At 31.6% G+C, this 23,625-nt stretch overlaps 1 protein-coding gene across 8 annotated transcripts in view; it reads right to left on the bottom strand.

The window, feature by feature from the left end:
- Window positions 1-23,625, bottom strand: part of ebi (transducin beta like ebi) — a 49,051-nt gene that overhangs the window by 12,872 nt on the left and 12,554 nt on the right. For 4 of the 8 annotated variants that reach the window (XM_076455554.1, XM_076455555.1, XM_076455557.1 and 1 more), the window contains exons 3-9: window positions 17,467-17,612; window positions 12,674-12,833; window positions 7,346-7,481; window positions 3,763-3,904; window positions 1,649-1,712; window positions 799-896; window positions 554-614 (exon numbers count right to left, since the gene is read on the bottom strand). In XM_076455554.1, the coding sequence (XP_076311669.1) occupies window positions 554-614; window positions 799-896; window positions 1,649-1,712; window positions 3,763-3,904; window positions 7,346-7,481; window positions 12,674-12,833; window positions 17,467-17,612 (807 nt within the window). Of the gene's footprint in view, window positions 1-553; window positions 615-798; window positions 897-1,648; window positions 1,713-3,762; window positions 3,905-7,345; window positions 7,482-12,673; window positions 12,834-17,466; window positions 17,613-18,112; window positions 18,229-23,625 lie in introns of all 8 variants that reach the window. The other 4 variants (XM_076455558.1, XM_076455559.1, XM_076455560.1 and 1 more) reach the window with 3 other exon arrangements.

Raw genomic sequence — 23,625 nt, 5'->3', positions numbered from 1 at the left:
TTCAAAATGTTATTAATTCTTTCCAACATTTGCCCTTAGATTATTTATAACAAATGATAGAAAAGTTTTATTTTAAAGATTTCCATAAAAAACTAATCCATTCTAATGACAATGTCAGTTATTCATCCTACATATTATTTGAAATAAAAGTCATTTTATATGTTAAGTCCATCTTTACAAAAGCTTAAAAAATACACCAGAACTAGAAGCAAAACAACAAGGAGCAAGATATAAATACTAAATTTCTTCCTTTTTAAATATATTTTTAATTTATTGTTATAAAAGTAACTAGAATTAAGATTTAGAACTTGGTAGGTTTGATAAAAGTTAAAATTGTCTCAGTGAGTTATGCACACAAGTTGCTTGTGAACTGTAATTCATTTGTGTAATATGAGCTATCTGGTTTAGTTAGTAGATACAGTTCAATGAAATAAAGAAAATTAAAGCAGTTGTGAAAAGCTGGATGGCTGATGACTAGGATAAAAGAACCATAATTATTACCTATTATCAAAAAAATGAAATTATTCTTCCTAATTACCAATCAAGTACATACCAGAATGAAAAGCAAACTGCTGAGTGCATTGCCCAGTGCTGGCATCCCAAATAATTGTTGTCTGAAAAAAAAAAAATATATATATATATATATATATAATAAACAAGAATTAATTTAATACAACATTAATGAATGTACAATACATCCCAGTTAATATCTTCTCCTATTGTATAAACTACAAAAATTCCAAACATACAGAATATGCTCAGAAAAGTGTACAGCTAAATTAAGATGTTAAAACTTACTTTGTCAACTCCAGCACTTAATATGTAATTTCCTTTTTTATTCCACTTCAGAGCAAATATTGGACCTTTATGTTGACCCAAAGTACTAGCAAGTCGACCTTAAAAATACAATACAAATAGCAAGTAGTGAAACACCCACAAAATCATGCATGGATACTTATATTGTTAACAAGAACCCTTAAACACACTCACACACACCAGTAACAAACTCACCTACTAGGAAACGCATTACTTTTCAAGACATAGATAGCCATAACAAACCTTACATTACAATAGCCCATTTTACTTGAGATAGATAAGATTATGCATATATTAAACTAACTGAGGGTAACTGAAAAAATTATGTATATTTTAAATTTAAGTGTCAGTTTTACTTTTATATTGTGAGACAATTATTGTTTACATGTTTGTACAGTATAGGAAATATTAAATTTATGTTGAGTAGGAAGTATTAGGTACTTGTTTGTACTGTCTTACCATGTATGAAGTATTAAATTTATACAGACAGGGAAGTTTTACAAATTGCACCTGAAATAATGTTGTATAACATTTAAATTGTTTATGTTAAAACATTAATTATTTGTATACATACATCTTGTTTTATGTTTTCAGCTTATAAATTCCACTTATGTAGAAAGACTGCCACTAACATTTAATGAAACATGGAGGAACTTATAGATTTTATAATTAAAAATGGTATTCTATTGAATGCTAAAAAAACATTTTATTTAAGGCTTAAATACATAATTTTCCTGTTATTGTAAGCATTCTAAACATGATAAAGAAACAATTATAAACATGTACAAGCAATTTTAATGAAGTCTGAAGAGTTGAAAAGGTGAAGGCTTACCATCTGTTGTCCATATCCTAGCATAACCATCATATGAACCAGTTGCTAAAAATGTTCCATCAGACTAGAAAGACAAACAAAAACACAAGTATTTATAAATTAACAGATATTAGTGTTCAATTACACGAGTCCTTAAAAAAAAATCTGCACAGACTATTCTACATTCTAGCCTGATAAGTCAAAATATCACATCAATCCATGCTTTAAAGTAAGGTAAAAAGTTCAAAGAGTATGCCATTAAATGATAGTCTAGTTACTAAAATCTGCATCTTGTTGACTAGTTTGTATTATTCTCGTAAATACAGATAAGTACTGGGGATTTGTTCTAAATGAACAAAACATTTTAAAATAAAATTAGTATTTTGTAACAATGATGGATGAAAAATCTTTGTTTTACTATAAAATTCCATTGTGTCTTCTGTTGCACTAAATTTATTTTCAGAAAGGTTGGATGAAACAAAACTAATATTTCATGGAATACACAGCAATTTTATACTGAAAGAAGAGATGCATTATTATATCTGGTGTCTCTAAACAGTTAGCTAAATTCAAGCTCAAAACTTTAATGTTTTTATTTGTTAGTATTAAACAAGTTTAAAAATCACCCAAATCAAAACCTCAACATGAAACAGCATTAATTCTATCAATCTACTAGAAATAGACCTAAAGATAATTATGAATGGCTTATAACCTTCTAAATCTTTTTTCCTTTTAAAAACATATTCCACAATTCATACATTTGTTTAATTTTGCAAACATATCTGATATATATACATATACACACATACACAGACACACGTGCGTATGAACTGTATTTTATAAGAAATATTCTTGAGTAACTCAATTTTGACACTCTCCTACATTTGCAAATAGAGATGCTTTGCCATTTCTTACTATACTCATTAAATCTTAAATTTACCTAATGCCTTTCATAAAAGAAAACTTGCATAGCTTTAAAAACAGAATTCAACATAAAAAAAATTAAGAACAAAATCAGCACTAAAGGAAACTATAAAAAAAAGTTTACAGATCTGTGGTTTGTTCTTAATTGTTGCAAATATCACCCATTTGTCACAATCAGATATTTTGGGAAGCCAATATCATGAAAAAGCAAATCTAACTGCTTAAACCATGTCATTTATTTTATAGTGATATACGTGAATTAAACTTTCATCTGGCGAAACAATTCTATAAGTTGGCTCTAAGTATTGACAATGCAAAGTTTCATTTGTAATTATTCAGCTATCATATAGTGGCATTATTATTAAACATTGGCAATAAGTGAACGCATTAATATAAATCATGAATATAAAAAAAAAATCAAGCAAAAAACATTCCAAATGTTAAGAATAGTAGTGCACATGCACGGTGTGTGTGTGTGTGTGTGTGTGTGTGTGTAATATATACACACACAACTTCTTACCAAACATGCCAACCTTTAAGACACTACAAGTATACAGATATTCTGCTAACACAATTAAAATGAAAACTTCCAAGGAATGCTGCCATCCATAATTTTGAGCAGCAAACCACAGGAAAGGGAATGAGCTACTAGCAACCAATGCAAAACTCTTAGTCTAATCTTTGGCAATAAAAAATGGGATTGCCCATCACATTATAATGTTCCCACAGTCTGATACTAGGTTTACAATATCAAAACTCGTATGTCATAAAATGAGGATCTAACCACCAGGTCAACTCTTGAAATCATTCAAATAGATGATTCAAGTCCTAATGAAGAAGATCCCACACAAACAGATACCATACCACCATCTTTAACAAGACAAATAAATTCTGTCTACAACCACCACAGAAACAGTCCTTCTGAGGGCTTCCCTTCTGGCATAAAATTATCAATCAAAATATAGGATAAGAATTAATTAATAACTAGCATCTACTAAGAAAAATGTAACTAATTAATAATTAAGACTTTGTGATTGTACGAGCAACTGACCATAACAATTACTATATGCATTTTTTCATACATTACTTACGAACCAATATTCTATAAAAGGTCCAGGTAAATTTTGTAATAAAATCTTTCAATTGCTTTAGTAAGATGAACAAAACTTTCAGTATTTTCTATCCATATTTTAATATATATTAGTACTCACATTCCAGTCTAATGAAGTGACATCCTTGTTACTGGGAACTTCAGTTCCTCCTTTTTGAATACAGTGTTTAAGAACCAGCTGGTTTGGACCAGCACCAATGTTATCACTCATATTCCATATCCTTGCTGTGGAATCTCCAGAACTGAAACCAGATATTAACAATTGCAATGTTTAAAGTTAGCATTATAAAAAAAATAATGTTTTATTTCATGCAACTGTTAGCAAATAATAATACAGTAATTAATACGCTTCTTAAAAATACTTATCTATTGGAAATCTTTCCAAAAAAGATGGATGATTCTCAGATGTCTTAGAAATAAAAATATTTTCACAGTCCAAATAATAGAAAAAGTTCACTCTCACTTTTTCAGGTTTAGTTGTCTGATATTTCTTGTTGATAACCAGTCTTCATATTCAAAATAGAAACCAAATACACACAAAAGTATTAAAAAGTAACACAATCATACATTCTAATAATCTTAATGGAACTAAATCAATTCCTATACCCTAATTTACTCTGCAGCAGGAAATAGATATGAAAGCAAATAATTGGTTTCATCTTGCATCACTAGAGTGTATTAAACTTCTTTGAAATAACTTGTTCATTTAAAATGACTGGTTCTACAAAACTAAATTGTCTTGATATTTAATAAAAGGCTACAAGAAGATTTACAATGACTCTTATCAAATTATTTGCTATATCACTAAATGAGAAAGCAATTTGTTCATTTGTAATCTTTACATCAGTCTTCTAACAGCATCTACCGTGTTTCTCCAATAATAAGACCTACCCATAAAATAAGACCTAGTGTGATTTTTGGGGATAGTTTTAATATAAGCCCTACCCTTAAAATAAGCCCTAGTTAAGAGTGGCAGGAAGAGGAAAGAAATAAAAAAAATTAATTTATTAATTAGTTTAATAGTTAGTTAATTAGTTTGTTTAAGTATTAATCAGTTAGTTTAATAGTTTAATAATAGTTTATTTTAAATGGTTAGTTTAATAGTTTTACTTTGTAACTTCATTTTTTTAATATATCAAAATAAAACATCCCCCGAAAATAAGCCCTAGTGTCATATTTTGGAGTGAAAATTAATATAAGCCCGGTCTTATTTTCGGAGAAACACGGTACTTTCTTCACTTATGACCACTGTGAAGTTGTGCCAGTTTTTCAGTTATTCACATAATAGTAGATATATCTATTCTAAATCTTAACTGGTTTGCAACAGTTATTACCAAAGCTTAAATTTATCCAGGTTTAATAGTCTTTAATGGCAAGAATGTGGCTCTCTTTCTTCTTCAATAACCATTAATTTTGTATTTAGCTTGTGGTAATCCTAATATAAATTTTCAATTCTAGCTGGAATAAAATCAGTTACATGAAGTCCACCTTGCATGGGATCAACAATTTCTAATTTTCACCAAATACACAAGTGTTCCAGAGCTTTTATAACCATCTTACTTTATTTTCCACAAAATAATATTCAAATACAATTTAAGCTTTAACTTTTAACCTATGGAGAATGTGTTACAGACCCTGGAAATGAACACAATTGGCCAACTAAAGCACATTTTGTATTCTTCTCAGTAAGATATCAACTTGATGAAATAAAACAAACATTCTTGGGTTCTTTCCATGCAGAAAATGATGGTATATTTTTAGAATAAACATTTTTTATCGTTACTCTCTCACTGGTAAAAAAACACAAAAAAACAGGTCTTTACAATGTAATTATTACTGTAACACAGAACCGTTATTCATTTATATTATTAATGTTGAAAGTTGCAGAACAGACAAATTTCAAACTGTAATGATATTAGTTACACAACCTAAAACTCGAAAATAGCATACCATTGAGCATTTTAAAGTGCCATTCCCAAATTATGTGCTTTTACTGTTTGAAATAATCACTACTGTTCTTACCAACTTAATTTACCACAATTCATTTATAAAACAAATTTATTTAAGAATGTAATAAAATTAGTTCTGTCTTAGACCAAAATAAAAGAAAGAAAAACGGATATTTTTCCCCAAAAAATGTGCTTTTTTTTAATTAATTACCTAATAAGTGATTTAAAATACCTTAAAACCTGAATTCTTGTTATTTTAATTATAAACGTAGAAACTATTTTAGTTCCTTAATTTGATAACTTGCATATTTTAGATAAGCCTCCCAACACATCAAAATGTTCTTATTTTGACCATTCTGCAAAAATAGAATAAAGCTCAATGTTAACGTTACTTTGTTTGTTTTTAAATATCATACTTTAATTACTTGCTTCAGAAGAAAGTACTTGAACTCGTGGTCTTGGATATTGTAAAATATCCAGAATACTACTTTTTTTTTTTTTAAATGTACCAAATGGAAAAAAAAGTGAATTTCAACTTTCCACATATCCTTGAAACAGGTATATTCCATATTAAACTGCATACAGTATTAAAAACTGTAGGTTTATACACTTTTATACAGTTTTCATGACTGCTCAAACATGGAATTTCATTCAATTTCCAATCAGGACATTTTACTATGAAATGAGTACTACAGACAGTTTCATAAAAATGTAACTGCTGACAAGAATTACACTTGTAAAAACCAATTTGTCTTTCAGCATCATAACAAAATAATTATTTTAATATCACACATAATACAACAAGAAGATTTTTACAAAAACAATTCAGAAGAAACAAAGCAGGCTGCATTAAAATTTAAGCAGATGTCACTGAACTTTCATAACAATGTATTCCTGATCTATACATTATCAGTAACTCAAACACATTATACATTCAATTTTCTCTTAGATAGAATTGAGTATATACTTACAGAAGGAATGGCCATGTTTACAAATACTGATATTTTTGTTTCCTAAAATCCTAACACCTTCATTAACAAATCTTTACACCAAGCTGGACTATTATCAAAAGTACTCCAGTTTCTTTACCTTAGAGGTTTTTTTCATCTCAATTGCCATTACCAATAAAAATACCCACTAGTCTTAACCTTTCAACAAATTGTTAGATAATAACCAGAAAGACTTTCATTCAGTGAAAAATATCTTGGTTTTATTATTTTGTAAGTTTCTCTTTTATTCTACCTATTCGAAAACAATTTGCTTAATTATTAATTTAATTAGACTTTTATAAAGCTTAATAGTTTCTTTTCACAGTTCCTATGATATGAATCAAATATTTGAGAAAAACTCGGCAGTACTCAAATATATGCAACAACCAAACATACAATACGCAATTTCAGAGAATAATCATTAAATACTTATGCAACAGAACAAACTGAACATCAGAAACGTGTCACTTGATTAAAAAACCTTATATAAATGAATAAAAAGAGACTGACTGTTATATGATACATTTCATAATACAAAACTGATGTGATAAATCAAACATACGACAGTGTACACCAAATGATGTTCTAATCTCGTTTTAAAAGTGCAGTAACAAAAACAAGATGCAGAATCATTTGCAGGTCACCATTAAGGATTGTTTACTATTTAATAAGAACATCTACATCTTAAAGAAGTTTTATTTAATTAGATAGAAGCTGGACTGACTACACAGTATAACACACCAACCCTGAAGCCAGCAGGTCTTTAGTGGGGTTCCAAGCACAGATAAAAACCTCAGATTCATGACCTCGAAGGATTGTTGCTCTCCTACTTGGAATTTCTACTCCTCCATTAACTTCCATATTCTCTGTATGATTTGCTGCTAGAAATTAATATGTAAGACAGTTACCTCAAGTGAGTGATCCATCTCATTTTCCAGAACAAAAACAAACAATCTAATCAATAAATTAATATCAACCTTTAGATTCTTTCCAAACATCTGAAAAGCTTACAATTCTTATGAAACCTAATAATCCATTTACTGGTAATTTTAAAAAACACATGGAAATGTCAAATCAATTCACTTAAAACACCAGAATAATTATAATCAACTTAGAAAATGAGTAGCAAAGGTAGCAGCTTTTAAAACTCTTAAATCAATATGAAAATTACAGTTAATATTCAAATAATGGAACAACTTACTAGAATACACTAACGAATTACTTGTGTTTCATAAAGTGTTTGAATAATTCACTGATCTGAACATTGCTTCACACTTCTAAAACATGCAGTTTAGATACAGAAGTTGAAGAAAATCAATTATTGTATTTGTAGTGCACTTTTTCTCACATTTCAAAGCCACACTGAGACAGTTTGTCCACACAATTCCAGTTTCAATATTTGACTTACAAATAGAAGCTAATACTAATTCAATACTTTCATTTAAATTTCCACACCTAATAATTTACACAACACAAAAGTTTACCAATAGTATGTTCTCACACAAAACCTTTCCTTTCTTACATTTACCAAATATTTTTTTTTAACATATTAGCATAATCAAGTTCTTCAAAATATCTAAACACACCTATAAATGTTAATAATGACACTATTAATTATTAATTACTTTTACTTAAAACTTTACAAGCATACATATAATAGACAAGTTAGTGTCATTAGTTTCTATTCGTCTCATATTGAGATTCTGTTATAAAAGTCTTTTACAAGTACTATTCAAATCTTTTAAATGCAATAGAGCTTTAAAATTAAATGTTTTATATTACTCATTTGACTTTTAGTTTAGAGTGCAATGAATTATAAATAATGTTTAACCTTATGTACACAAATTTGGTCTTTTGGCTAACAAGTGCACACGTCTAAACTCTTCAGAGTTACATTAAAGATTTATTTATACAATTTTGTTATCATGTATGTCAATAAACTCAGAATAAAAATGCAATTTATAATTCAAATACCAATATTACACAAGTTTGGATTTATTAATTTCAAAAGCAATTTAAATAAATTTTCAATCTTTACTTCTCAGTATTACACAACACTTCTTCACCCTGAATTGCCCACTAATTATCTTCTAAACTTCCCATAAATACCACACTTTCAGTAAAGACATTTCCACACTAAAGTGGGAATGTCTGACCCCTAAGCTTGAAACTTTACTGAGACCTATACAATAAAGTGAAACCCACATTCTACACCTCTCCTACTATGTACAGTCTTTTAAAATAATGTTAAAGAATGACAGATTTTAATCTACTGAATTCTGACAAGGCTAGAAACATTTATGACAGGTTTTTACAAATGTGGCCTCAATTACATTGTTTGCTATCCTTGAAGCTCTGCTTGACCAGCTAGCAGAATCATTTTAGCCAATTTATAGCTTAATTTGAAAAACCAGTTAAATTACAGTATTATGTGTTCTAAGTTGCTTACTTCAGGTTAAAATCATTTATGAGACATTATCACTACTAAGCTGTGAAGTTAGTGAAAATCAGAATTAGTTCTTATAAATAAACTGAAAGACAAGATTCCAAATGTAAATATAAATTGTTTTTAATGAATATATTTTATTTACAAAATAAATTGAAGTGTAAAATTTAGAAAAGTATTAGATAAGAAAACATAAATAATAAAAATATAAAATGACTCATTACAGCACATGAATATCACAAGATACAACTTTGTAATATAACAAGTGTGTTGGTAACTTGATTCTTTATTTACACAAAGATAATCCCACTGTGATGAATGGTTTTCACTGTACTCTGAGAGGGTCTGACCTAAAGTGCAGCTATAAAACAAATTTAAATAAACTTAGTTGTACATTTATGATGCTGGTATGGTTATTAAAACTGGAATTAAAGCCAGATTCAAAGAACAAAAAAAAAATTTTTGTACACTTAAACACTGCAAATAAAATAAACACAAGATACTAAATACAGAAACAAAATCAAAAAAAGTCCCTCTTGTACAAGAACTTGTACCAAAACTGAACCAATATACAGGAACAACCTAATCTCTATTTGAAATGTCACACCCATTTACCTTCTCATCCCTATGACATGCCTAGAAATGGTCAGTTGCTAACTCTTAACCTGAAGATGACCCAAAAACGTCAAACATCATTCTGTACTTTATTTTAGTTTTAATATTGATACTAGTTGTCTTTAGAATACATTCAAACTTAGTCTAAGTTATAATTACACATTTTTTAATCTTATCTGTTACCGTGTGAAGTCATTTTTTAAAAGAAAACGGTAATTTAGATTTATTTCATATTTTTCACTTTTTAATTTTACTGCACTAGAGTTAGTGTAAAGACAGGGAAAAACAGTAAAACATTGCATTGGTAAAAAAAAAAAAGACTTTATTTAGGATGATCTAGAGCAGTGGTTCTTAATCTTGTTGGAGGTACTGAGCCCCGGAAGTTTCGTACTTGCAATCACTGAACCCTTCGTAATTAGAAAAATAAAATGATATTTTTCAAATTCAAAACATAAGTAGATATTTTATTAGTGCACAAAATGAACCATGCATCAGTTGCACAGAATATCACTATGTTTAATGAAAACAAAACCAACAAAACATGAATTCCACACAGAAACAAAAACATAACTCAATGAATATTTACTGAAAATCAATGTGACTTTTGCTGCTGCCTTTCAGAGTCCACTTCAGAAATGCGAAGCTTCACCTTAGCAAGTGCCACTCTCATATCATTTTCCCAATAAAGTATATTCCTTTTCTTTGTTTTTATGTCTACCATCCTCGAAAAGGATTGCTCGCAAAGATACATTACAACAAATGGTATGAGTATCTCAAGAGATTTCTTAGCAATAGGAGGGTACACTACAATTTGGTGACACCAAAACATTGAGAGCATTGTTGTTCTGAAAAGTTGCTGTTGAACCTGGTTCTCCTGAAGTTCAATGATTTCGTCAAGGTATTCATCATCGACACCTGCTGTCACAACACTAAACGTGAACGGCTGTTTCACCCATGCTGGATACGACTCTCTGGTGGGGAAGTATCCATCGAGACACTTTGCGAGCTCATCTCAGTGAATGGCAATTGCTTGCTTCAGTTCTCCGGGTACAGAAATGTCTCCGATTTCAGACACATCTTCGATCTTACACAGTCGTCCAGCAAGGAAAAGTTTGCAAAGTTATCATTCTCTGTTCATCATTTCCATAACGGTAGCTTTTTTTTTTAAAAGCCTTCAGTTATTTTTCCGCTTCGATGATGTTGACTCCACCGCCCTGCATTTATTGATTGAGAGCATTGAAGATATTGGCCATGTACGCCACAATGAGAATGAACTCAGATTTTTCAAAGCAATCTGCATGACAATGTTGGTGCTCTCACAAAAATAGGGCTAATACCAAATGTATGGCAAAAAACACGATTCAACACCTTTCCCCGGGATAACCATCGAACATTAGTATAGTACAAAAGTACCTCGAATTCAGAGCCCATTTCATTACACAACTCTTTGAAGATGCAGTGCTTCAGGGCACTATTTTGCACAAAGTTCACACATTCCACTACAATTTTTAATACTTCTGCCAGTTTTGAAGGCAAAGTTTTTGTTGCCAAAGCATGCCTGTGCAGAACACAGTGCGTTACAATGATGTATGGTGCATTAGCTTTCACCAGCGCACCAAAACCAGAGTTTCATCCTAGCATGACTGGAGTTCTGTCCGAACAAACTGCAGAAGCCACATCCCACGAAAGATGTTATCACTGAAGAAGTCATCCACTTCACGTCGGCTGACTTAGTTGTTGTAAGAGGCTTACAAAATAAAGAAATCTATTATCTCGTCGTTCTTTACATAGAGCACGAATACTACAAGCTGGCTTAGATTGGAAACGTCGGTGGTCTCATTGACTTGAAGGCTGAATTTTGCTGGGCTTGAGTTCAGATCTGCAACTACTTGAGCCAAGATGTCATCTATTCTGCTGCTGATGGTGCCATTTGAAAAGAGGAATTTGGGATAACTTATTTTTAGCAGCTTTTCCCAGCATGACATTCGCCATCTTCAATGCAGCTGGATTTATGAGTACTTCACCGATGGTGTGTAATTTGCCCTGCTTTGTGGTCAAGTATGCAACTTCATAAGATGATGTGGGGATCGGTCTGTTGATGGATATGAAGCTGAGAACAGGCAAAGTAGCCTTTTCATTGAACCTGGCTCTCTTTACCTTGAATTGAGCAAGCATTGTGTTCTTGTATTTCCCATCTCTATGCAGCTTTAGGGAGTGTTCATTTAATTTTGCCAGTGCTAGGCTAGAATTGCTCAACTTGGCATTGCAAATCATGCATTGAGAACTCTGACTCCCATCATGTTCCGTTATAGGTGTTAATCCATGTTGTACGTATTCGTCAGACCACTTTCTGTTTTTGCTCGACATAGTATGAAGGGACTGAAAGATTAGGAAAAAATCACAAATGACGCACAATTACTACAGTCACAAGTTGACTGCTAAGCACACAAAGTTCCCTGCAGCACAGATATTAAGGCCAAGTGATGTGACATGATCAGCCACAGCCAATGATGGCCAAGTGGAGCATGATGTTACAAATCATACAAGTGGGGTGAATGGAACAGACATACACACAGTGTGTGTGTCTTGACCTCCACAAAACCCAAGACTGACTCACCGAACCTCTGGGGTTCAATTGAATCCAGGTTAAGAACCACTGATCTAGAGGATAGGAAATTGAAAAATTTTTTTTTAGTTTTAACATGAAAACAACCTTGCACTCAGACTAGTCATAGTCACAAATCAGACTGACTTCATACATTCACAGGTTAATCCTCAGTAAAAATGCTCGATTCAAAATCTGATTATTCATGTACAACATACATGTACATGTTTAGTGAAAGTTTGCTAAATTTCATTTATAGTATTATGGTTTCACAGTGGTTCAAAGGTAAGTCAAGATGACTGAGCCCATTTACAGAAGATTAAGGGTTTTTTTTCTTGTTGTTATTGTTTTTCTTTAATTTGTCTTTTAAAACATAGAAGTAACAAGATAATATGTTTGATACTTACAAAAATTACTTGTAGAATTTTCTTCACCATTACCATTGTTAGTTTCAGTCTTCACTACTGGGTTTTTTACACTATGAGCTTGCTGTTGCCTCGAAGCTACCACATCAGGCATCACAGCATCAATTAGGGAAAGTGACTCAATCATTCTTTCTGAACCATCCTAAAACCATTGAGCATATTATTGAGTATGTACTAAATACACAGATGAAGTATATATCAGCCATTACCGGAAAAAAAAATGTTTTAATACACACACACACACATTTCTAGAATCTCGTTTATTTTAAAGAATGACAAATCCTGCAACTAGAGTTAATCCTCACTTTTAACTCAAAAGAGTTGTTAATCGAGATTTAAAACAATGACTAAGACACTAGTTCTAAGATTTTTAGCACATACACATTACAGATTACAAAAAAATCTGCGAGTGTTTGTCCATCATCTGACTACTCCTGATTCAAAGTTAATCTCAAGTTTTGTGGGCTGATAATTTGGAACAAGGAGCAGGGTTAATGGGGGAGGAGGTTACAACTCCTCCATCCCATTATGAAGCTAACATTAACTACATTCATAGGTAGCACAAAGTTCTTCTGAAAAATAAAAACTTCATTAAATTTTCTATAACAATTTACAGTGTAGGAGAGGGCATACAAATTGTCTTGAATGTTTCAAACTGTGTGCTAGCACTCTCTATGAAGGAATACAACAAAATATAATAACCATCACTACTGCAATAATACATAAACTGAGATGAAGTTTCTACTACAAAGTCTTTATAGCACTATTACAAAGAACCATTTCTCGAGTTATATCAATTTTGACACATGGCCTTACAACTTCATCCCACGTGACAATTCTATTGTCAATAACCTTCAAGTAATTACAAACATGAAACAGTTTGGAAGGGTATAAAAAGCTCAGAGTTGGAACATTTGGCACCTGATTGCCACAACTTTAGCTGCTGCCTCTTCATCCAAAATCACTGACAATCATACAGCACATACATTTAACTATATACTCAAGAGTTCTTAAAGCATATACAAAACTTTGAGCACAGTAATAATAAGCACTGTAACAGTATGTTGTTATAAATAGCTGGTTTGCAAGTTAGGATTTGTGTGTTATTTGTCAGAGCATCTAATCCACTTTTTTTTTTTTTTTAATTCATAACCTGGACAAAGGAACAGTACCTTTCAATTTTATAAAAAATTTTTGTGTATATATCTTAAAATTTAATAAATTTAAATTATTATTATATCTCTAAGGTTTACATCAAAGTTATATCACATACTTCTTTCGAGTCTTCTACCCTTGATAATATAATAGTAGGTAAATAAAGTAATAACTCCTTTAAAATACAGACAAACCCAACATGTTAAAATACAAATATCTTATTAAAAGTTTGTTCTATTTTTATCCACTGATCATCTGAATTGTAAAAAATATGAGCTATGGCTTTTGTAAAACCTTATACAAACTTATCAAACAAAACAAGTGCTCACAATGGAAAAGCATACATTCTTTGCAATACCAAGAACTTTTGCATTTCATAACACCTTCCAAGATAAAGGCAATTGTTCCTTTCTACAACATTATTTAACCATGGAAATGTTCTGAAACACATCAAAAACCTGCAATCATTACAATGATAAGTATCTGGTTAAGACCCACAGTATGATTCTCCATTTTCATTTATTATGAGAACCTTTTATCGGTCTGAAATATACACATAAACTTGAATTAGTTTTTAAACATAACTTCATGTACCAACAAGATAAATCCTTCATTTTTAGCATCAAATTGATAAAAAAAAACCTTAAGGAAAACAAACTGTAACAAGTCTTATCTTCTTATTAAAGAGAAGTGAAATAATTTTATATAATGTCACATGAATCAACGAGGTAGGTAGGTAGGTATTTCATGTTTATTGGCACAAAGCTAATAGGCTATCTGTGCCAAACAAGATGTAGTATACTATAATGGTATATGGAAATTAATTTAAAAATACATAAAATATGTAAAATTAAGAACCACCAGGAAGACTGAAGAATTAAGTTCAAACTTGCTGTCAGTCACCTGAAGTTAACCTTTCCAGTCCTGGGTTCAGGTCAAAATAAAATTAAAATGTGTGAAAGAAATCATGCTAAAACAGTGTATAGTCCAATAAAAACCTTAAGTTAAAAAGACCAATGGCTCTTAAAAATGTAAAAACATGAGTGAGATGGCCAGTGTCACCCATGACACTGGCTAATGTCAAGAGCAAACCTACCTTAAAAATATGTTTAAAACGGCATTGTTGTTCTTGGTTATAATGACAGCAGGATAATAAAATATGTATGATTGTCACCTGATTGCCACACAGATCATACATTGGTGCATCAGTACCAGATAAAAGGAAGTAGCGAGTTAAAAAACTGTGACCAATGCGTAGCCTAGCCAAGACCTCGCCTAACCTTGAAATAAGATGGCCAAAGAGCAAAAGAAGGCTTGATTTAAAAAAACTTATTATTTCACTGCTCACTCCAGGTTGACTGTCAACTGGTGTATAGTTGGGTTTTGATAACTGGATCATAGTCCATGTATGGAACAGGGATGGTGGTGATAGAGCCAGAATAGATGGACTTTGCTGCTCTGACAGCTAGCTTATTCCCACAAATACCAACACAAAAACTGGACAGAGAGATGGGCCAGTTCGTTTTGGATATTGATAATAATAGGATGGTAACTAACATATAATATGTTACAGCCAATAGACATCTGAGTGAAACCTGAGTGAAACTCTGAAATGGTCTTTAAATCCCTCTCAACTATAACACCTCTAGATGAATTAAAAGTAGAATGAGGAGTAACCTCAATGGCCTTCAACTTCAAGAGGCATTTGGAATGTTGTGATGAAGCCATTTCCACTAAAATGTCCCCAGACCATAATTTTTTTTACCACTTTAGGTGATAAAGCAAGCCCTTCCAAACCCTTCTGAATAAAAAAAATGGAGAAATCTGCACTGAGGGTTTTCCCTTAAACAACATATAATTAAAAATCATGGAATAGATTCAAGTTGTGAGTTTGACAGTAGAGAATCATCAATGCACAGTCATTTGCCAGTACTCAGATTTTTCTCTATGCTGTCATGCTTGTTGTATTTTTGTTTAATGTAAGGGGTATCCATAATAAAAAAATATATTTTGGTGCCCACTGACCACAACCACCATGGAACCCTACGAAGGGATGTACTACAGTGGTATATAAGGTCACTGCAGCAATGCCAGGGCTTCATGAGTACTACACCCAAACACCAGTATCAGACATAATGTCCACTACACCTGTTAAGGACGTCCTACATTGGCACTTGGTTGATCCTGGCCCAAATGGATTAGCTGATTGATCTTGAAAGGGGGGAAGGGGTAAAAGCATCCCAAGAGCACCCATCTACAGGAATTCAAAGCCAAAAGGGTGTGTTTAAGTTGGACTCCTCAACCACCAGGATCCTCTCCTCCCCTTCATGGGTTACCATACATGGCAAACATACAGGTGGATGTTTTGATCCCAAATCAATGAGTTATGTTTCATAAAATCCAATTAACATATCTTTAATGAACCACACTGCAAGTATGTAGACACAAAACATCAAATAATCTATATTAGATACTCTAGCATAGTGAACATTTACTAAAATATCAACTCTCAGTTCTGAAAGATGATTACAAATATCACATACTCTAGATCTAATATAAAAAAAATCAGGAATCACATCACTAAAAGTGAGAGCATTTCTAGCTGTCAACTATCAAATTAAGGCTATTTGAACAATTTTATTCAAGAGAAAGTGGTTTAAAGTACTATTAAATGCATTTTTTACTAGAATCTTGCATTGGTACAGTTACAAACAGATGAAAAATAATTTATAACACTCAACTGTTAGTCTTGAAAGATGTTATCCTTAAGAAATCATGAAAATTAATATTTAAAAGAGTTAAGGTTACAAAATTATCATACTTATCGTGATTCAAGCAACCAACTTTTTATATATGTAAAATGGCTGGTTTGAGTTGAGAATTTTTTATGCAGAGGAGCAAACGTTTTGACTTTCTTCGGTCATCGTCAGGTTCACAAAGAAAAAAACAAGTAACTGACTGATAGCTGACCACATGTTTGAAGGGGGTTGTGCAACTCAGTATAGAAATGTAGACAGCATGCGTAGATGTTTGATTATATTTATTAATATAGGTATAAAGGTGTTCCTTTGTATTGGTTTATTTTAGGCTTGAGTTGTTGTATAAGCAAGGCTTCTTTAATTTTGCATTTGTTTGTTTCTTTATTTAGTATTTGGTGAACCTCTTTCTTTCTTTGTGAACCTGACGATGACCAAAGAAGGTCGAAATGTTCACTCCTCTGCATAAAAATTTTCTCAACCCAAACCAGCCGTTTTACATGTATATTTTTATCTACAAGTGGGCTTTCTCTTCATCACTGATTATTTCAACAAACTTTTTAGTTCAATCTGTTAGAGGATTCTTCTCTAATACTCAACATAAAGGAATTAAAATTTAAGGATATCTAGCTTAAAATTATAAACTTTAAATTTAAAAACAGTATTCTTACATTTACTGAGTCTGTGGATTACTTCTTAGCAGAGACAAATATTACAGTTGCAAACTGATCAGCTGTTAATGTTGAAGTAGCAACAAAACAAAGCACTATAACCCACAAATTTATTTTTAATTTATTTAATTAAATTCAAGTTTAATTCAGTTCTCAGAATATTTCAAATACAATACCCAAGTGTGAACATTACCTCTCCAATACTGATCTCAGCTTCTGTATACTGCAGACCTTTTTGAATGATTGACAATAATGCAGCAGGTGGAACCAGTGCTCCATTAATGTTTGACTGGCTAATATGACTTTCAATACCAAAGGTATAGGCAGAATGCTGAAATCCTGAAGGAAAAAAGAAAAGTGTAAACATAAGTATCAGAGCTCATTCTTTAAATTCCAAACTATTTTTATAACATTTTTATTTAAGCATATCTGGTAATTGCACTTAATATTGAGTTCATGTAATAATTAAATGATATAGGAATTACTTTAGCACATCAAAATACATTTTAAATACACTTGCAGCTGCTCATTTTCTGATGTCCCAATATGGAAGTAATCTTTCACCATTTACAAAATCTGTAACAGATTTATATATTTAGCAACAACATCACTAAATGATCTTTCCATTTGTCATATGATGGGCATGAGGGTGCTTCAACAGTGTTTTTAAGAAAGCCAGAATGAAAAAGATTCTTAAGCAATATAATAAACTTGTTTCAGCATACAAGTTTCACTATGCAAGTAGCACTTTAATAACAGAACAGCGTAACATTCAACAAAGTATCACATTTAAGTTTATAGGACTATATGCAGTAGTTTTAAAAATAAAATTACAATACCATTTAATAACACTAAGTGCTTGTTCCAGTTATTTTTCTTTCGTTGTTTATGTTACGAGTCAACTTGATTGTCCCTTACAGGCCAGATGTGGCCCATGGGGTGCCAGTTGAAGAGCCTTAATGTATATTACACAACAAAGATATAAAAAACAAAAATAGGACTTGTTAATCTAACTCATGGGTTCCTATTAAATATGCTTAAATTGTTAAACCCATTATTCTGGGATTAAAATCAATAACTTGCTTTTACACCCCCCTCTTCCAGTGTTATAAACTCCATGCAAAAACTTGTATTCATCATGAACATATATATTTATTTTAAATAAAGTTTGCTTCAGTTTTTTTTCACATTTTAATTTCTTAAAGATTTTTTTCTCTTAAATAATCACTCCAGGTTCTTGTTAATTCTTAGTATAATGAACACAGCACGTATCTCAGTATCTATATATGTAATCAAAACTCATTCCCTATCTATTGAATTTTACCTCAAACAAATATCCATAAAGAATATCACACTTTGGGTACTCAACACTTGGACAATTAGAAATATCTATTACGTGGAACAACCTTTTTATTATAAAACACAATTTTAAGTGAAAATACTTACAAGAGCATGACTTTCACAAGGAATGCAAGTAAAAATTTGATATCTTTTTAATGTAATCTTTAAAATGTAATACTAAGAAACTGAAGTTCTTAAAACAGCTATTATGCTCTCAATACATGGTACCACACAATATATAAAAGTATTACAGTCTATATCAATAAAATCTTAGAACACTGCGCTCTGTAAACTGTACTGTGACTAACGAGTATAATCCAAGTACCTTTTGTCATGAAGTACTTCCCAGAAAAAAATCATTTGTTTAGAAAATACACTTTCTTTCAATTTTTTTTTCTTCTTATCAACACTGTCCTCCCTAGGTTTCTTCCACATTTATGCTGGTTCTAGATGCATGATTACATTATTTATTTCCAGTTCACAATGTTATCTTTTCTAGAGTACATGAAAAATGCACTGCTTACAGGATGTTGCCAGATGCATTAATTTTGTCATGCTATACATCCCAATCATGGGCATGCCCAAACAACTTTGTATCTAGAAAACTTTACGGCCACATTCTCTTTGCTTCCTTAGGATATCAGACATAGAATTTGTCCTAGGACACAGACCACTTTGCTACATGTGGCCATGAAAGTAGCTACTTCACAAGTCTCCCACTGTTGAGGTCTTCAATATAGTATAGCATAAAAGCTTTAGAGGGTGTTCAGCAGTTTAACATTATCATTAATATACTTTCAATAGATCTCAGTCATGTTACAAGTGAGGATTAACAACACCTTTACAACTAGGCATTTTGTATTCCAAGGAAATGGAGACAAAAATTTCAAAAAGTTGTATATATGATTAACTTGTATGTTTTATAAAAGAAAAGCCTTACAAACCACTTATAACTAGATTCAGTGGCAAAAACAACAACATTAATGAATGTCTATATGGTCCTTTAAAATAAAAACAGAGTACTGAGAGTCCCTGTAAAGAAAGCTATACTCAGTTACTTATCAAACATTATCCAGAATCATCAAAACTGCAGCAGCCCCTTTTATAAACCTGAAAGATTATTCTTTTTAACAGCCACAATTTCAAAATATTTTGCTGATGGTGTCTTGCACCAGATAGCAGCAGTACATCATAGATGTTTTAATTCAAAAGCTTTAGAATGAGTAGGCTTATTTGTTGATCTGTTTATTAAGCAACAGAATTAACAATGGGCAGGCAACTATAAGTAACATGTTTTAGGAAAAACCATTTGTTACACCACGTAGCCACATAACCTACTTAGCTGTCTAATAAGATTATTAGCAAAAAAGAATTGTTAAGTGAATCTCCAACCAATACCAACAACCGCAAGTTGTGTTTCATATTGTTCAGTAAAACAACAACAATTGTTAAGTGAATCTCCAACCAATACCAACAACCGCAAGTTGTGTTTCATATTGTTCAGTAAAACATCTTTCATAGCAAGTATAAAATTGAATATAGTTTTCTTTTGTTAATTAATGATTGTTTCAAATTCAAAATATAAAAGAATAAGACCAATTTTATCTCATACTGAGTAGAGTATAATTTTTAAATACACCTTGATGAAATATGAATTCTTTGTGACAACACTGAGGATCTAGAACCTTACATCAGTGTTAGTAAATCAAATATGATTTCTGTCACAACAGCACTGTGAATGTAGGATCTTATTCTGTACCAATACTTGTACCTCTTCTACAACAGCAGTGAGAACTGAAAGTCTCACTTCAGTGTCAGTTATTAAACGAAATATGACTCCACCCAACACACTGAAGATAAAGAAGTGTATTTCAATGTTAGAGAATCAGAGAAAACAACATTATTAGAAAATTTATATATTCAGATGAAATGAAAATCTAACGCGCTTGTGAAATAACACAACAGATAATTATTTTGAAAGTGTATATAAATACAAATGCTGAGTAACTTGTGTTAAAAAGATTTTGTAACCTCACCACGTCTGATCATACTTATCTGACAAATGCATCTAGACAGTCCTGAAAAAAAGACACATCTAAAACACAATACTCCTTGTTGCTTTCCATAATTCAAGTTTACGAGAATAAATGTTTTCTAGCACAACAGTCCAATTGTAACTAAACCAGTATATCTCTGAATGAAATAAATACCTATTTCATTTTCCAGCCACCTGAGGTATGCAACAGTTGTAAGGTATGTTGTGAAAGTAAATTGTGCACACATGGCTTGTGCTGCTTTCCCTGGCAGATATCCCTTTTCTGATTTTGTTGCATACTGTTAGATGGACATATGGATGGTTTTTGCCACTGACCTGTGTGTTCATAGATACTTGTTTGTTACTAAACAGCACGTTGCACACAACAGTTGGGATACAACTCATTTGCATGCAGGTCTCTTTATTCTTATACAACATTTCCAAATTCATTAATTACAAAGGATACATTTATGATTGGAGTGTATGAATATTTTGCATTAGAAATGAAATGTTATTTACCCCTCCCAAATACAATCATTTTAAGTGACAGCATACTACCAAATAAATTCCACAGAAAAGTAAAATGCATTTCCAATATATACCATTTCACCAAGGCTTCACGTTATCAGCTGTGGTTATGAAGTAGCTTATTATTAGCTTATTTGAATATACAATGTACTCAACCCTCTGTATACAAGACTTAGTCACATATTTTCCAAAAATGTGGAAACGTACAGGAATATAAGTAATAATATGAATTTATTTGAACTATTCTTTTAATTATCAGTGATTTGCCTAAGTGCAAAAATAACATAGCTGAGAAGCATCCTATTTATAAAGAACATCAAGGAAGAAAACCTTTTACTAAATCCAAGACAACTACCCAAGTGAAGATTTTTTCATTATTTGAATTAAAAAAAACAACTGGTTACAGTATTTACAACATTCAAGACATAGGACAATAGTTGTGGACTAAAATATTTTAAATATAAAGTACAAACCTGGGGTCTAAATACCCTAGATTACCCCAAAACATACAACACAATAACAACCAGCTTACCTGATATTTAGGTTATTTGGACATGCAGTTGATGTAGCATGCTGTAGAGAAACACTTGTATACACTCTTAGAGAAACTAAGAAATTAACCAAAGGATATGACATTTACACAAAAGCATCAAGCAGCAGCATAAAATTAAGAAAATCTTTTCCCGAGTATATTAAAAATTAAATATTGTATCATTTCATAGTGTCTTTTTGAGTTATGTACAAAACCCTCACAGGAAATTACCTTGCAGGAAAAACAAATGGATCATTTGCCAGTGATCCTGTCCGGAACAGAAGTAAATCAACTTCTAAGTGTTCTAAAGTTGATTTCTAACACTTAAGAGGCTCAAGCTTCTGCTTTGGTACATTTGATGGAAGAAAGGAGGGAAGTCACCCACTGTGTAACGTCGGTTCACTTTGGGACGACAGCATGCAACTGTTCGTAGAAATATAGCATGTGTGCTGTTAGAATAAGGATTAAAGTTCTTTTTGTTTGTTTTTTTTTCTGGCATGTAGCATCATACCTCAGAATTTGTCTTGGCATATGTTTTAAAAGACTGTATACAACCTTCCAATGGTCCAGATACTGAAATTTTCAATTGATTCCAGTAATCTTTGGAATAGTTATGAAATAGCTTAACAATGAAATATTAAAAGCCATAACGAAAGTGAAGAACAGTGTCCTGAATATGTTACAAGACAGTTTCAGATCAGCCAACCAAGAGAATTATCACAAACTTCTTGAGCTAGCCATGACCCTTTGTGGTAGTATCCCTCTTCACAGAATGTGATTTATAGCACACAGAGTATCTATAACATCTTGTGCACAATGGATGGTTAAGCACACTCAGTATAAGGAGAGCAGTCTAGCATCTGCAACTTTGTTGTTAAGCCTATCTTAGTGTACAGTTCATTGTTTCTGATGCTAATGTTCCTCTTCATAACAATCTTAACTTCCCAAAGTGTGTTGTTACCTATAAAAAGAGTAATTGAATTTTGCTCTTGCAAAATCCCATTTTCAAACATTTTCTAGACATCTATGGTATCTCAATGAGGAACCTGTTAGTCTGGCATTCTTTGATTTAGCTGTATTCACAAAGACAAAGATAGTAAAAGCACTAAATGAGAAGAAATCAATGAAGAACCTCTTTAGAAAATCCTGTATATCATAAAGTCCAAGTACATATCAAAGATTATCACAAAGAATGAAAGAGACTTCAAGTGCTTTAGAATTCCATTTTGATTTCTGGATTATGACCCTCAATCATGGAAGTTCAGAGAAAACTACAGTCAGAGGAAGTTTTTACTTACTTCAGAAGAATCGCAAGAACTTCACACGGAACACAGTATTTATATAATAGGTGTTAATTCCTAGTACGAATAAGAGCTAAATATTCAATACATTAACTTATTACCATCTCAATCCACTATTTTTGTTTATACTGATGTTTCAAAATTGGTCAGAAATGCAAAAAATATAGTGTTTCTGATTGTGCCAAAAAGGCACTATGTTTGCCTGATCTATCATTCAAACAAAATACCATACTCTTAAGACAATGAAACCCCTAAATTACCTATAAAATTGTAATTTCTAAGATTAAAACTTATCAAGCAACTACTGTACAACTGTAGTGGTAACTAGAAATTAAGGTAAAAACATCCTAATATCAATGTATCCTCATGTGGTGTACTGGAAGCCTGCTATTTCTGCACTGCATCCTCACCTTGACAGTTTCAAGTGCAAAGTTCAACAATTCAGTCCACTAAAGTCTTGACCATTCATCCTTTAAACAAACAATTACACTATGTAACAAGTTTTGTTCCTGGATAGTGTGCATTAATTTCTTAATTGCTTATGTTGTAAAAGTACAGAAAATGGCCATTATTACCTTCAAACTTTGCTTTTGTGACCTGGATAATGAAATTTAG

Source organism: Tachypleus tridentatus, chromosome 9, assembly GCF_004210375.1.
Source record: "Tachypleus tridentatus isolate NWPU-2018 chromosome 9, ASM421037v1, whole genome shotgun sequence".
NCBI classification, from domain to species: domain Eukaryota; kingdom Metazoa; phylum Arthropoda; class Merostomata; order Xiphosura; family Limulidae; genus Tachypleus; species Tachypleus tridentatus.
Note: the sequence above shows the minus strand (reverse complement) of the source record. Positions and strands in the feature narration are given on the sequence as shown.